The sequence below is a fragment of the Rissa tridactyla genome, chromosome 8 (genome assembly GCF_028500815.1).
Source record: "Rissa tridactyla isolate bRisTri1 chromosome 8, bRisTri1.patW.cur.20221130, whole genome shotgun sequence".
Classification (NCBI taxonomy): Eukaryota; Metazoa; Chordata; class Aves; order Charadriiformes; family Laridae; genus Rissa; species Rissa tridactyla.
In genome coordinates this window covers 27,550,427-27,563,048 of record NC_071473.1, presented here as the reverse complement: position 1 = coordinate 27,563,048, position 12,622 = coordinate 27,550,427, and the positions used below count along the sequence as shown (strand labels likewise).

The 12,622-nt window shown below is 44.7% G+C and overlaps 1 protein-coding gene across 1 annotated transcript; it reads left to right on the top strand.

The window, feature by feature from the left end:
- The first annotated feature begins 291 nt into the window (after positions 1 to 291).
- Positions 292 to 10,876, top strand: TSEN15 (tRNA splicing endonuclease subunit 15). The gene is made up of 4 exons (XM_054213154.1): positions 292 to 351; positions 1,199 to 1,280; positions 2,551 to 2,686; positions 10,443 to 10,876. The coding sequence occupies exons 1-4, from the start codon at positions 334 to 336 to the stop codon at positions 10,645 to 10,647; spliced, it is 441 nt and encodes a 146-aa protein (XP_054069129.1). The 5' UTR covers positions 292 to 333; the 3' UTR covers positions 10,648 to 10,876.
- The last annotated feature ends 1,746 nt before the right edge of the window (positions 10,877 to 12,622 follow it).

The window sequence follows — 12,622 nt, the reverse complement described above, 5'->3', positions numbered from 1 at the left end:
ACCGCACAACGCTGCGATTAGAAAAAGGGACCGCAAAAGGACCCACTGTGTTAAGGTGTACATATATAAATATATACACACATCGTCCTGGCCGTAAACAGGGTGAGGACAGAGCCTCGTGTCCGGCGGGGGGGGGGGGGGGGCGGAACGGGACGGGGGCGGAACGGAGCGGCGCCGCCGCCGTGTCCGGGGAGCGCTGGGTGCGCGGCGCCGCCCGGAGCGAAGTCGCGTTACACCGGGGAGCGCATGGAGCCGGCGGCCGGCCCGGCGGACGGGGGCTGCGGCCCGGCGGGGGGCCAGGGGGGCTGGGCGGGGGATGCTGGCGGCAACTGGATGGCGACTCACCCCACGGTAGGCCCGGGCGCGGGGCGGCGGCCCGGGCGCTGAGGGGCGGCGGGGGGGCGCCGTTGGGGCCCAGCCGGCTGAGGCGGGGGGAGGTCCCTCTTTCCTGCCCGTGCCCGTTGTCCAGGCCCCTGACAGGATTCCCCCTTCCCCATGGCTTTGAGGAGCATCTCAAGGCGGGAGGGCTCCTGTCGGTGATCATGGGCACCCCGAGGCCGCGGGGCCGGTGAAGGGGGTCGTTGTGTCGTGTGTGTCCCGTCCCCCCCCGCGAAGAGTTGCTGGAGGAGGAGATGTTAACAAAACGTGTTTGGCGATATCGGGCCTGTTGAGGGGGCTCGCCCCCCGGCCCGTGAGGAGCGCCAAATGGGGTTGTTGGGGGGGTTGCCGCTTTTCCGAGGGGACGAGGTTTTAGATGCTTGAAACGTTTTTTGGTTTTTGTTTTTTTTTAAATTGCAGCTGGAAAGCGCAAGCGTCCTAAGCTTTGACTCCATCTTAATTTTTAGTGCACTGAAAACATGGAGGTATTTAATTTGGCTGTCACCTTATGTTGATGTACTGCAGCAAAAATAGGTAAAATTCATAAGCTTTCTCCACAAAGCCAGATCTGTTCCAGAAATAGTTGCGATTCCCCATGTATTTGTTTATCTGGCGTGCTTTCTTAAGCGCTGAAATAGGGGGAATGTGGAGAAAAGAGCTCTTAAGATACTGTCAGAAAACAAGTACTGCTTTTTAGTTGCCTGTTGGTCCTTAAAACTGATTTCAGTGGCTTAGATGGCCGTACACGTTCTGGATTTGGTCTGTGCATTCTTAATATAACTTCTGCTCTCCTTCACCAGCGTTACTTTTTGGGTTTCAGTTCACAGAAATGATGTCTCTCGATATATCCGACAGCGCTCAGATCTATGCTGCGTTTGTGGTATACCTGGACCTCCTGGAAGGTAATTTGATGAAGCGACTGGATAGACATCTCAACAAATGTGTTTGTCTTAGGTGCTATTGAAATTTTTGCACTATCAGGACCTTTCCTACAAAGTCCTTGGCGTTGTTTTTGAAACGTAATGCAGTGGTGGTTATTTAAGAAACAGACGGTATTTTGGTGCTGAAGATTTCTATCCTGTGCCTACCTGGAGCCCATTTTGGGCTTCAAAAGCCCATTTTGAAGATGAGGACCCATTTTGTCCAGCAGTTACGGGTGCAGGCGTTCCAGGGCAAAGGCACTCAGCATGGGGAAAAAAGAGAGGAGTAGGGGAAGGAAAAATAGAAAGGTGAAGTTACAAGTTCAGGGGTTGTGCTGGTAAGAGTGTCCTCATTTGTAGATTAATGTCAAAGTTACTAAATCACAGTGTTTCACTAAGGTTACCGTTTAGCAAATGGCTGATGTGTGCTGGCCTGATTAGGATGCTGTTCTCTGGAAAGGGCAAGGATTCCTATAGGAAAGAAGATAATTTGGAAGTCTGGTGGCAATAATTATGACCAATGCAGTGTAGTCTTGTGCTGTCTTGTAAGAGATTTATGTGATATGTAAACTTCTGCCTGTGATTCTTCCAAGTTGGCTGTATTGAAAAGCAACTATAGGTAGGCAGGCAGCCAGGCTAATAAAAATATTTCAGTTTCTCTTGGAGGCTGGTGGTTCTAAAGGTCAGGGAAGGGAGGGATTTTACAGGCCAGAAAGCACTGTGTCTGTTATTGTTACACCTCTGAAGAAAATGCCCTAATAGGCTTTAAGAGAAGGCTCCTGTAGTTTTGCAGCAAAAACTTTTAGCTTTATCCCTTCAAATGGAAGGGAAGAACTGTGTACTATCATTAATCGTGCTTTTAGTTGACATGCTTCACAGTTTAGGGTACTGATAAAGTCCAAATTTGGATACAGTTTTATGCTCTAGATGACAAAAGCTGCGTGGTTTTTATCTTCTTTTTGCCTTTTTGAAACAAAGCTTTGTCAGACAGATCCCTTTTCACCATCAATCAGTGTAACTCTGGAGTCAGCAGACTAGTACTGCTCCCGTGGGTTTCTTTAGCAGGATTGTTTCTCAGAAGGGGAATTTCACAGTTGAATGGGGTTGTTGTCTCTCATGGGAAATGTCCTGTGAGGAGAAGGAGGGAAAGCAGAACCTTAGATGTTAACTTAAATATCAAATTTTATATTTGAATTATTAAAATTCATGTGTTTGTGTTCTGGTCCTTCTCATCGATGATGAACCTTTCTAGGGAGAAACTGGCATGAAGTGAAGCATGTCGGAGTAGCAGAACTGCAGCTTGTATGCTTACACGCACGTGAAAAGGAACAGGACAGTCTCCAAGTGATGGTGCCGGTACCTGTGCACATATCGTTAAGCCACGAGAGGTGAGGATGTGGTCAGTGTTTGGCTCGCGTTACCAATAAGACAAAATGAAGAACAGATATATTTAACAGGCTACTGATGACTTGGTCAGGAGGGGAAGGGGGAGGATACAAAGCAGCATCAGAGGAAAGCAGTATCTCAGCCTGTAAGCAGAGTTATTTTGGGTGCTGCAAACATACATGCAAAGTTGAGATTTCGTTAATTTTCTAAGCTGCATCAATCTCTGCTTCTCCCTCTCTGCAAGTGGTGTGCCTTTGATGTCAGCTTCCCACAGCAACAGACTCCTGCTGATAAAGACTTCATATTGTTCAGAAGTTGCATTTGTTCTAGGAGATAACAATAGATATCAAAGTATGTCTTTGAGAGACAAGGTCAGAATACAAGACCTTCACAGTTTATGTTTTGAACATTCTTGTGCTGCTTTTTTGTAGTGTGGGAAATCTAGCAATACTTCTTGTGTCACTGGGCTTTAAAGTACCCAAAAGGAAAGAAATCCCCTCAGACCTGTTTAAGAATAAACTTTTTTTTTTATTATTATTGTCAAATTTATGGATAAGCCTGGTGTGTTTGGCTGGGTTTGCTTTTTGTTTTGAAAGTATAATTTGGCTACTTTCAACCGGAAATTCCTCTTACTTATCCGGAGTCTAATGTGTAACTGTCCCTTGAGCTGTGATTTTTTTACTTACTCTCCTTACATGTGCAAGACCAAGTAATTTTCAAGCGGAGGACAGCATGGCTGTGACTTTGTGATATTACAGATATTTGCAGCCTAGAGAAATTCCCCTTCAGTAATTTTACAGCGTATTTTAACTGGCCCTTAGAGCAGCCTCAGACCCACAGTCTGATTTACTCGCTGATAATGGTTGCCTTCTCTTGCTGGTATTTGCCATTCTTTCCTGTGACGTCTCTGAAGACCTGAACTATTTCAGCTGCATCATATGGTAGTACATATTTCAGTTTCTTCTGTTCCTACTCTTGCTAGGAGCATATGCACAGGGCTGGCTTTACAGATCTTGCTAGTGTTTGCTGTTTCCATTTGCTCTCTGGGCAGCAGCCTGACACAGTAGTAGGTAGTTAATGAGTCGCACTTAGCAGACATGTATGTGTGTGCACTCTAGGATTGATGTTTTAGACATGCTATGGTTATTGCTTCTTTTTGAGGTTTCAGAAGTGACCGATCGGTCTCTTGCAAACAGACTTCCATCTTAATTCTGTTGTGTGTTTTCCTAAGAGCATGTTTGTGAGGGGGGAGAAAATGTACTTAATAGATATTGATGGATTTGAATACTATCCACATGCTGAAAAAATCTTCCATTTGCAAATAGTGGTCAGTCTCTCTCGTGGGCTTGGCCTTACAGAGAAATGTGGTGTGATCTCCACAACAGAGGAAAGCTGGTGAGAGGTCTTGCGGGATGAAATGCTTGAGTGTCATTCAGCCTCTCAGCAAGAAGCAGGTCGCTATATGTGTGTGAAAGGGACACGCTGCTACTCACAGTTCAAAATAGATTTTAGGTGGGAAAAGAAGGCAGCAAATTAGGATATGTGATCTTTGAGAAATTACACCTACGTGCTGAGTTGTGCTTGTTTTAATGTAGTGCATTTCCACTTAGGTTGGAAACTTTGATTCCTGGTATTGGATCATTGCCAGCAAGTGTGTTCTAATTGGCTTTTAATGACAGTGAGATATTGCACTGCTTGTATGTCCTATCTTTTACTGTTTCATTGGAGCTTTTCACTTGGAGCTTCTGAACTTGTTTGTACTGTGGTGATACTGTTTGCTCTGCTTCTGGCACCAGTGCGGATGGAATCCATTACTGGAAGGATGTGTGTTAGAGAAGCAAAGAGTGAATGCATCACATTGATTAAAAATACAGTTTGTGACTAGGTTTCACTACAGAGTAACTACACAGAGTGTATTGTCACGAAAATGAGCTGAATACTGGGCTGTAATGCCAGGTGAGTCCGTTAAAGCCTGTATGTGTTCAATACCCATAGGTGTCATCAGGCAGGAAGATTATATATGCTTGTGTTTGTGTTATTGAATGTGCGTGTGCATGCTTGGCATTTCATTAGGGAGTCACCACTGTTCAGAGGGGCCTGGTCTGGCTTCGTAGAGGAAGGACAGCTTCAGCTCCTCAGCTCCTTTGCTGGAATCGTAGGCAAAAACCAGGGGATATAGACAATATCTGTAGCTCAGAGTTACGTAGCGCGGAGGGAGGCCATTAAAAGGTATCCTGCAGAAGGAGTTGGAAACAGCGTTATACTGCTACTGCCTCTTTGTTCTGACAGCGATGAATATTTTGTTGTTGTGATTATTGACAGCAGGAGGCGTGTTGGGTATCTGATGTCTTAAATAATAATTTCTCATTTGACTTCCCAAGCTATATGTAGACAGGGAAGCTTTTGTACTACGCTGCTTTGCCTTGTGTTCAAAGCAATGCTTTGGCTTTTTGTGTTAACCTGCTAAAGGTAGAGGAAGAGGTATGAGTACAAGTGAATGCAAGGACTGGAAGCAATTTATCCTCTTCTAAATCAGTAGTTTGTGAAATAGATCTTCCTCTAATCTGAAGTGGTTTTGCTTGTAAGAAGCCCTGTTATTTTAAATGCGTTGGAAGTGTGACGCGCTCCTTATCTTGTATCCTCTTCACAGTTTTGTCAGTAGCTCTTCTGATATAAGCATTATTTGAGTTTATTCATACAGTAAATCACACATTGAAAATGTAATTAATGGCTTCTAAATGCAAACTCAGTAGTATAAAAGTGATTGATGTGACTCATACAGCTGGGTTGGTTGTGCAGTACTATGATTGAATGTCCTACGGTTGGTGTATCTTATACAACTTCACTGAATTCTGATTCCTCCCTTTTGAATGATTTGTCTTGTTTTCTTTTTCAACTTCCATGGAAAAAAGGGTTTTATGTTCTTTGGGGTTTCAATTCCTTTTCCTGATCAGTGAGGCACATGATGTTTTCTTTGGTGTTATTTTTTTTTCCATTACAAAAACCTGAGTTTCTTCTGGCATCCCATGTTCCTTTAGTTTGGAAACAAATCCCAAGGAGTAGTGGCATCCATTTACACCGTCTCCCACCACCATGTGCTTCTTCCCATATATTTTGAGGCACTAAGTTAATATTGCTGCCTGCCCTGTATCTAGATGAGGACCAGCGTCCTGGTGAGCCATGCTGTGCTGTGTTTGTAGTGCTGGCTAAATTCAAGGTATTGTGCTTTTGGGGGGGTTTCCTCTGCCTTGGTTCTCTTGTCATGGTGCCTGTCTGAACGGGTCTGGTACAATGGTGCACTCCACTGCACAGAGTAATGGTCTCTGCGGCGGTACAGAGACCAACTTGTGTTGACTCTTCAGCCCTGCCTTGCATGGAGGGGAGGGAGCTGTTTGGGCTGGCCAAGCCTGCAATGAATTATTCATCCGAGTATAAAGGGCAGATTGAAAGTCTTTGGCTTTTGTGGTATGGAAGGCGGTAGTTCCATTTCAGCTCAATGGAGCACTATGCAACCTCCATAAAACTGCTCTGAGCTTCCAGAGTTTCTGCAGCTTCTTGGAGGTACTTGCATGGGCTATATGGCTGAAATACTCTTTTGTTTGTCATAAAAATTTCTGCCCATGTTATATTTCCATTATGATTCCATTCTCTTTTAGTTTTTGGACAGTCAGTTAAAACCTCAAGTTACAATTGCCTGAAATTCACCAGTCGTATGTCTATTTCCTTCTCTGGAGTGAAAAGGGCGATGTTTGTTTTATTAGAAGGAGATCACTAGGAAACACGGTACAGATTTCTGATGTGTGTACCTAGTACAAAAGTGTTTTGTAACAAAAAATTAAGATGGGGTAAAGGTGAAAAATATCCCTCTTCTTTTGTATGGGGTTGACCGTCCCCAGGCTTCCTAGCCAGGCTGAGGCGATGAACGAGGCTGAGCCTGTGGGTGGACATGTACTCAGGTGATTGAGTATTGTGCTGTACAGTGTCCTTCAGGAGACAACAGAGTGGAATGGTGCATTCTTCCAACACAGGCTTTACTTGAGATGGTATTGAAAACATGCTGAGCTTTCATTCAGATACTACAGGACAGTATGAACTGTTTCTCAGCTGCACCTTTTCTCATGTTAAGTCTCTAGGTTCTGCTTCAAACTTGATGTCTTGCCAGTGGAGTGGGCATACCTGAATGCCCGTTGAAAAGGAGGAACCAGCTGGAGCCAGTCCATGACAAATGCTTGACACCAGGGCTTCTGTGGGGCTCATGCTGTTGCAGCATGGCTGGGGAGCCAAAACCAGAGTCATTGTGGACCCCTTGGCATCACTGGGAACAATGTTTGCGGAATGTGTCCTAAAACAGTTGTGACTCACGAGGAAAAGGCTGGTCAGGACGCTGGAGAATGGAGGTTATAAAGGCTGTTGGTGGAGCATGCCAAAGTACTGGATGTATTGAATTTCGCTGTTCCAGAGGCTTCTAATATTTGACACTTGCAGAAAAGTTACGTCCACTTTTACTTAAGCAAAAGCGATCTTTTATAACTGACATGACTTGTATGGTGTAGCAGATGTACTGGTTATTAAGGAGCTTATCTGTAACCATTTACTTATTAAATGAAGTCAGCTAGCTCTATTGGGGGGAGGTGTTACGTATGGGCTTCTTGTTTAAGACTTCATTTTAGTCATTGAATGCAGTCATCGTGTGAGATGGGCAGCCTAGAGGGCTGCGTCTCTTGAAATAAAGGCTTCTAGCCTTGTTTAGGAGGTCAAACATTCATTCCTTTGAATTTCAGAAGGCCAAGAACACTTCTTGCCTTTTTCTTTTATTTTCATAGACAGTGTTAGATACATCAAAAGGATGAAAAGAGCTATACCTTTCCTGCAATATTTCATCTTTGTGTTCGTGGCAGTTAGCAAGTGCAGTGAAATCAGCACAAACCCAGATGTTCTGTGACTCCTTCTTTGAAATGTCCGTGCTGCAGAGAAGCTTTATGAACATGCTGGATGCAGAGGCTAACAGTGATGCCTTCAGGGGAGGGGAGGAAACGCAGGCGCCTGATACAGACTTCCTGAATTCCAGAGCTTATTCTTTTAAAAGATACCCTCTCACTAATCTGCAGATGTGCTGCATTGCATTATGGCAAGTTGTGGTATGCATGAACGAGAGCTCTTGTTTTGGAGCTGCCTGTGTTGAGAAAAGGGGGAAGAGGAGCATCCTGCCTTTGGAGTTTTAATTCTTTACAGCGATAGAGGCAGATTGCCCATGTGCAGTGGAAGGCACTGGGCTCTGTGGACAGCAGTGTTAGCAGATCATCATGGGGCGATGGCATGCCTTTGTGCTCTTTACATAAAGACAGAAACTCAGTCTGCTGAAAAGTAAGTCAGGATGCAAAGAAGCTTCATCAGTCTGTTGTCAGGATCTGGCCTCTTTTGGGATCATGGTGCATCTTCTAAGTCTAAGTGCTAAATGGGGGAAACAGAGGTTCAGATGGCTCTGCTTGACAGTATAAGAAGAAATCATGAGTAATGGGATATCTAGATCTAGGGCCTCGCTGTTACATCCATCCCCCTAATAGACTAGGAAGAGAAACGGTGACAGTTACTAAAGAAAATATGAAGGAGCTTCTGCCCTGGCTGAGGTGAATACAAGCCACTGCCTGAGTCTGCTTCCAGATATGGGACTGTCCACACTCAACGTGCGTTTGGTTTCTTTGGGTCCCAAAATGTCTCTGCCGGGTAGCTGTGCCTGTATTTGGTTTTTTATTATTATTTCTATTTCACATTCCCAGGAGAAAGAGAGAGATTAATAGTGGGTATTATATGCTTCATAAAAAGCCATGGATGGTTCTTTCCTCACTGGGTCTCTGCCAGTAAATAGCCTGGCTGCATCATTGATAACTTGTTCAGAGCTTCTCCAGACGTGAGCTGCCAAGGTGTGACAAGTGGATTCCTGCTCTGTGCATGTGTAGCATGTCTGGAAGGACATCTGGAATCCTTCCCCAGGCCCTTGTCACCCTCCAGAGCTATGGCAAGACGTTGTGGGGCTGGAGGTACCCCTAAAGAGGGGCTGGAAGTGAGAAGAGCGGAAGGTGCCCAGCGTCAGCACAGAGGCACATCCAGTTCATTTGTCCTTGCTCGCTGCAGTCCCGGTCCCCGCTTGTGCACCTGCGAGTCGCATGGTACTTACTGGTGCAGCTGCAGCAGGCAGTGACCCCTCTCACTAGGTAGTGCTTTTACTGGAAGGCCTTGCCGTATTTGAGGCATTGCTCATAGAGGGATGCATTTCTTTCTTGTTGCAGAGCACCTCCGTCCATGAATTGTCTACAAACGTGCAGACAAAGCAGTGCCAAGGTGGCAGGGAGCGGAGAAGTTAATGTCACGTTGCTTGAAATAGGAGTCTTTTGCAGGTGTCTCTCTTCTGCCAGTGGCCAATATAGATCTCTCTGCTTATTTGTTCTCTTGTTACGAATTGTGCTGATGGTAGGAGGACCAGAATATGGCTTTTCACAGCCTTAGTATCTCTGTTGCATGAAATGACTCGCTAACTATATTGTACTGCCTTGCCTTGCGTGATATATGGGCCGTTAGTGAAAGCAAAAGAAAAGGCAGTACTGAGTTTAGCCACGTTGAATTATGAACGGTTCAGAACACAGATGGATACTTAAGAGGGTCACGAGCTTAATAGCATAGGCTTTTCCAGGCTGCTGCATATTCTCTGCCGCTTTCCATTTGGCTTTTATTAAGGGATCAAAGAGGTTTGGAAGGAAGATGATGATTAAAGTTTGAAAGCTGATGCATTTAGAAAGAGCCTTATTTTCAACTACAGTGCCCAGCTTCAGAAATGCCCATTTTCTGGTGAAGGAGATCTCGGGGGGCACATGAAGTGAGGGGTGATTTTTTTCCCACTGACCTCTCCCCGGAGCGTAACCTGTCCTGGCAATCCCAGATGAGCCCTCTTGCACCCAACATTTAGGTGAAGGAGAAAGCTCCCTGTGGCCGTGCTTGCTATGGGGAGTGTTACTGTTCTGCCCTGGGGTACGTGCTCCCCAGTCGGAACAGTAATACAAGGACTCCAGGAATCGGTGCCGTCCTCAGCTCTGAGCTGAAAAGTAACTGGCATGTTATTCTTAAAATAAGCTGAGCAGGAAAAATTGCATAACTTTGTCTTGAATTTTTAAGGAAGACATTATTTATGCAGACTGTCTTGAAGAAGAACATTAGTCTTGTGGCTTCTAGTCTAGACGGGGAGGTAGAGAAACCTGGCTTCAGCTCCTGCGTCTTCCGTGGTCTGGCAGAGAACTGTAGCACAGAGACTGGAAGGCTTATCTCTACAAATGGAGCAAGTCTTAATTATTTTGTTCTCTAATTAAACACCATGTGTTATTCAATTAGATAGGTTTTTTTTTTTTCTTTTTAATCTATGAAAACAAGGCCATTAGAGATTGCCATGCTATGATTGTGGTAGTTGAAGGATGGTTGAGACACGTGCACAGTAGTACACCCAAGCACAGCTTAGAAGCATGTGTCAAGCTGTTTCCAGCAGAGATGTATGTAACTGAGTATGTTTTTATAAGATTCTTTGTTATTTGATTTTGTTGCTTGATTATATGACTTTGGATTTTTATTAGAACAGATATTATACTTTCTTTAGTGAAGAAAAATTTGCAGAATAAAACCAGGCAGAATAAAAACAGCAGAGGTGCGCTTCTACTGTTGTGCCATCGTTGGGCGGTTGTGGACTCCTTTCTAATGGATTGTTTCCTCTTCTAGGATAAGAGAAATCTTGAAGAAAGCATCTCTCCCACAAGAGGATCCTGACACCCCACTGTCAGTTACCTTGGCCATAGTTGAGTCAGATTCCACTGTAGTCTACTATAAAATGACTGATGGCTTTGTAATGCCAGATCCGCCCGACGGTACCGAGGATGTGGACAATAAACAGTGGAGAAAGAAAAGAAAGAACCTTTTCAAATGATGAAGACAAACAGACTTTTCTTGAACTACTGTCCTCAAACCTAAACAAATCCAGGAACTTATGTATGTAAATAAGAAAGCCTGCCTTCTGCATATCAAGCATCTGTTCAGGGAGAATGGAGGCTTGTGCAGCTGCACTGTAATGAAATGCCATTTAAAGGATGAAATGGGTCATGCTTTTGAGACAGAGTGCTCCTGACTAATAAACATACTTGTGAGATGTTTCCAAAGCTAGTCTCTCCTTTATGGCTCTTCAGGTACATCACGGAATAAACACATCCTTACCCGTATTGTAAATATTGATTGGAGGTAAACCTTAGGGGTTTCTGGCAGAAGTACTGATAGGAAGTTAAGGGCTTTGTTGTTTACACAGTGTCTTTGTCTTGACACTGTGAGAAGTGCTCACGCTACTTCCCAGGTTACATTTCTGAACATTTACCTTCTTTCCCCTGAAATACCTTATTTTATATTTTTCTCTGCAGAGGGAAAACTGACTCTAGCAATATCAGAGGCTACTAGAACAAAGCGTAGACTAGCAAAGAGGGGTCTGGATCTGCCTGAGGAACCTCCGAGCGGAGGCCAGCCCTCCACATGGGGATGGGTTATGCCTGGATCAGGGTAGTGTTACCCACATAGCTGAACGCAGGTCACGATCCAGAAACACCACCAGGCTCTTGTTCCACATACAGTGTTGGGACGACGGTCTAAGAACCGAAGGTACCTTGTGTTTGCATCCCAGTGCGATGAAGTCTAAACGGTGACCTCCCCACTCCTTGTGTTCCCTGTCTGAAATAGCTTCAACGTGATGCTAGTGTTTAAAGCTCTCTGAAGAGGAGCATGACAATGGGCCATATTTTTATCTGTCACCAAAGTGTGTCACCTTCTATGCTATGAGCAGACACTAGCTGTTATCTGCTTCATTCAGCAAGCAGGTTTGTAAAGCCATTGTGATTTCTAGGATATTTATTTTTTTTTACATAGCTTCTGCTAGTCAAACTGGCTGCCCAAGAGGTACTTCAGCTAGGAGTAAGGTAAGAGGGAACAAAACCTGACTTTAGTTTCTTTTATGGGAATTTTCCATGTCTTTCACATAGAAATCTTCAGGTTAAACTTTGAGTTTCTTGGAAATCCAATAGTGTCCCAGCATCAAGAAGCTGATGAACAGGCTGCAGTGCATGCCCCAGTATGTTGCTCAGCCCATCCTTGTCTCACGGATCCAGGGAGCTACTCAGAGCATGTAAGCAACTCTCTGATAGTGTCCCTTGCGCTACTGCTATTTTTTTCATCTTTTGATTGGTAGTTTTTCTCACAACGATACCGTTTCTTAGAACTAGCTCCTCACACACAAGCTGCGGTTCACCAAGGTGGGAGCTTTGTCAGCCAGTACCAGCTCAGAAAGGTTTTACTTCTGGCAGTTTTTGTTTTCAGCTATTAATTAACCTGCTCCTGCATAGGCTGAGGTTGGATGGGTGACAGCTGATGGATGTGTACCCTGGGCTGTTAGAGTAATTGGACAAGCTGATTATGTACTGATAGGGGCAGAGACAAAATGGTTGGGTTTTCCCCCGTACAGCAAGGGGAGACCGTGGGTTTGCAGGCGCTGGTCATGGAGAAAGGCAAAGGAAAACTCTCTCAGGCTTGCTCCCTTCATGGAGGAAAAATGCAATTTTATTTTGGTCCGATGCCACACTGCCTTAAAAGGGTACCTGTGTGCTGGCTCCTAACATGCTGTATTTGACCTTAATGTCGATATTTCATGTGCTCTACCACTTATTCCATAAAGTAAATCTTACACGTTGCTAGGCTGCATACCACCAGGTAAATTGTCCTTGTTATAAGCTGTTAAATACCTTCACCCCCAGCATATGTGCTGGAAAAGAGCTGGGTTTGTGTGAAGAAGGCCATAACAAATGCTATGCATCACAGAATTTATATTTAAACGACACACACTTAACCCCAAAAGCAAATTCTTCTGC

Bases quoted from the DNA above. Each gene is read 5' to 3' on its own strand.
- TSEN15 (XM_054213154.1), top strand. The intron at 1,281-2,550 runs GTAATTTGATGA...GAACCTTTCTAG, and splicing joins ATACCTGGACCTCCTGGAAG to GGAGAAACTGGCATGAAGTG. The intron at 2,687-10,442 runs GTGAGGATGTGG...TTCCTCTTCTAG, and splicing joins ATATCGTTAAGCCACGAGAG to GATAAGAGAAATCTTGAAGA.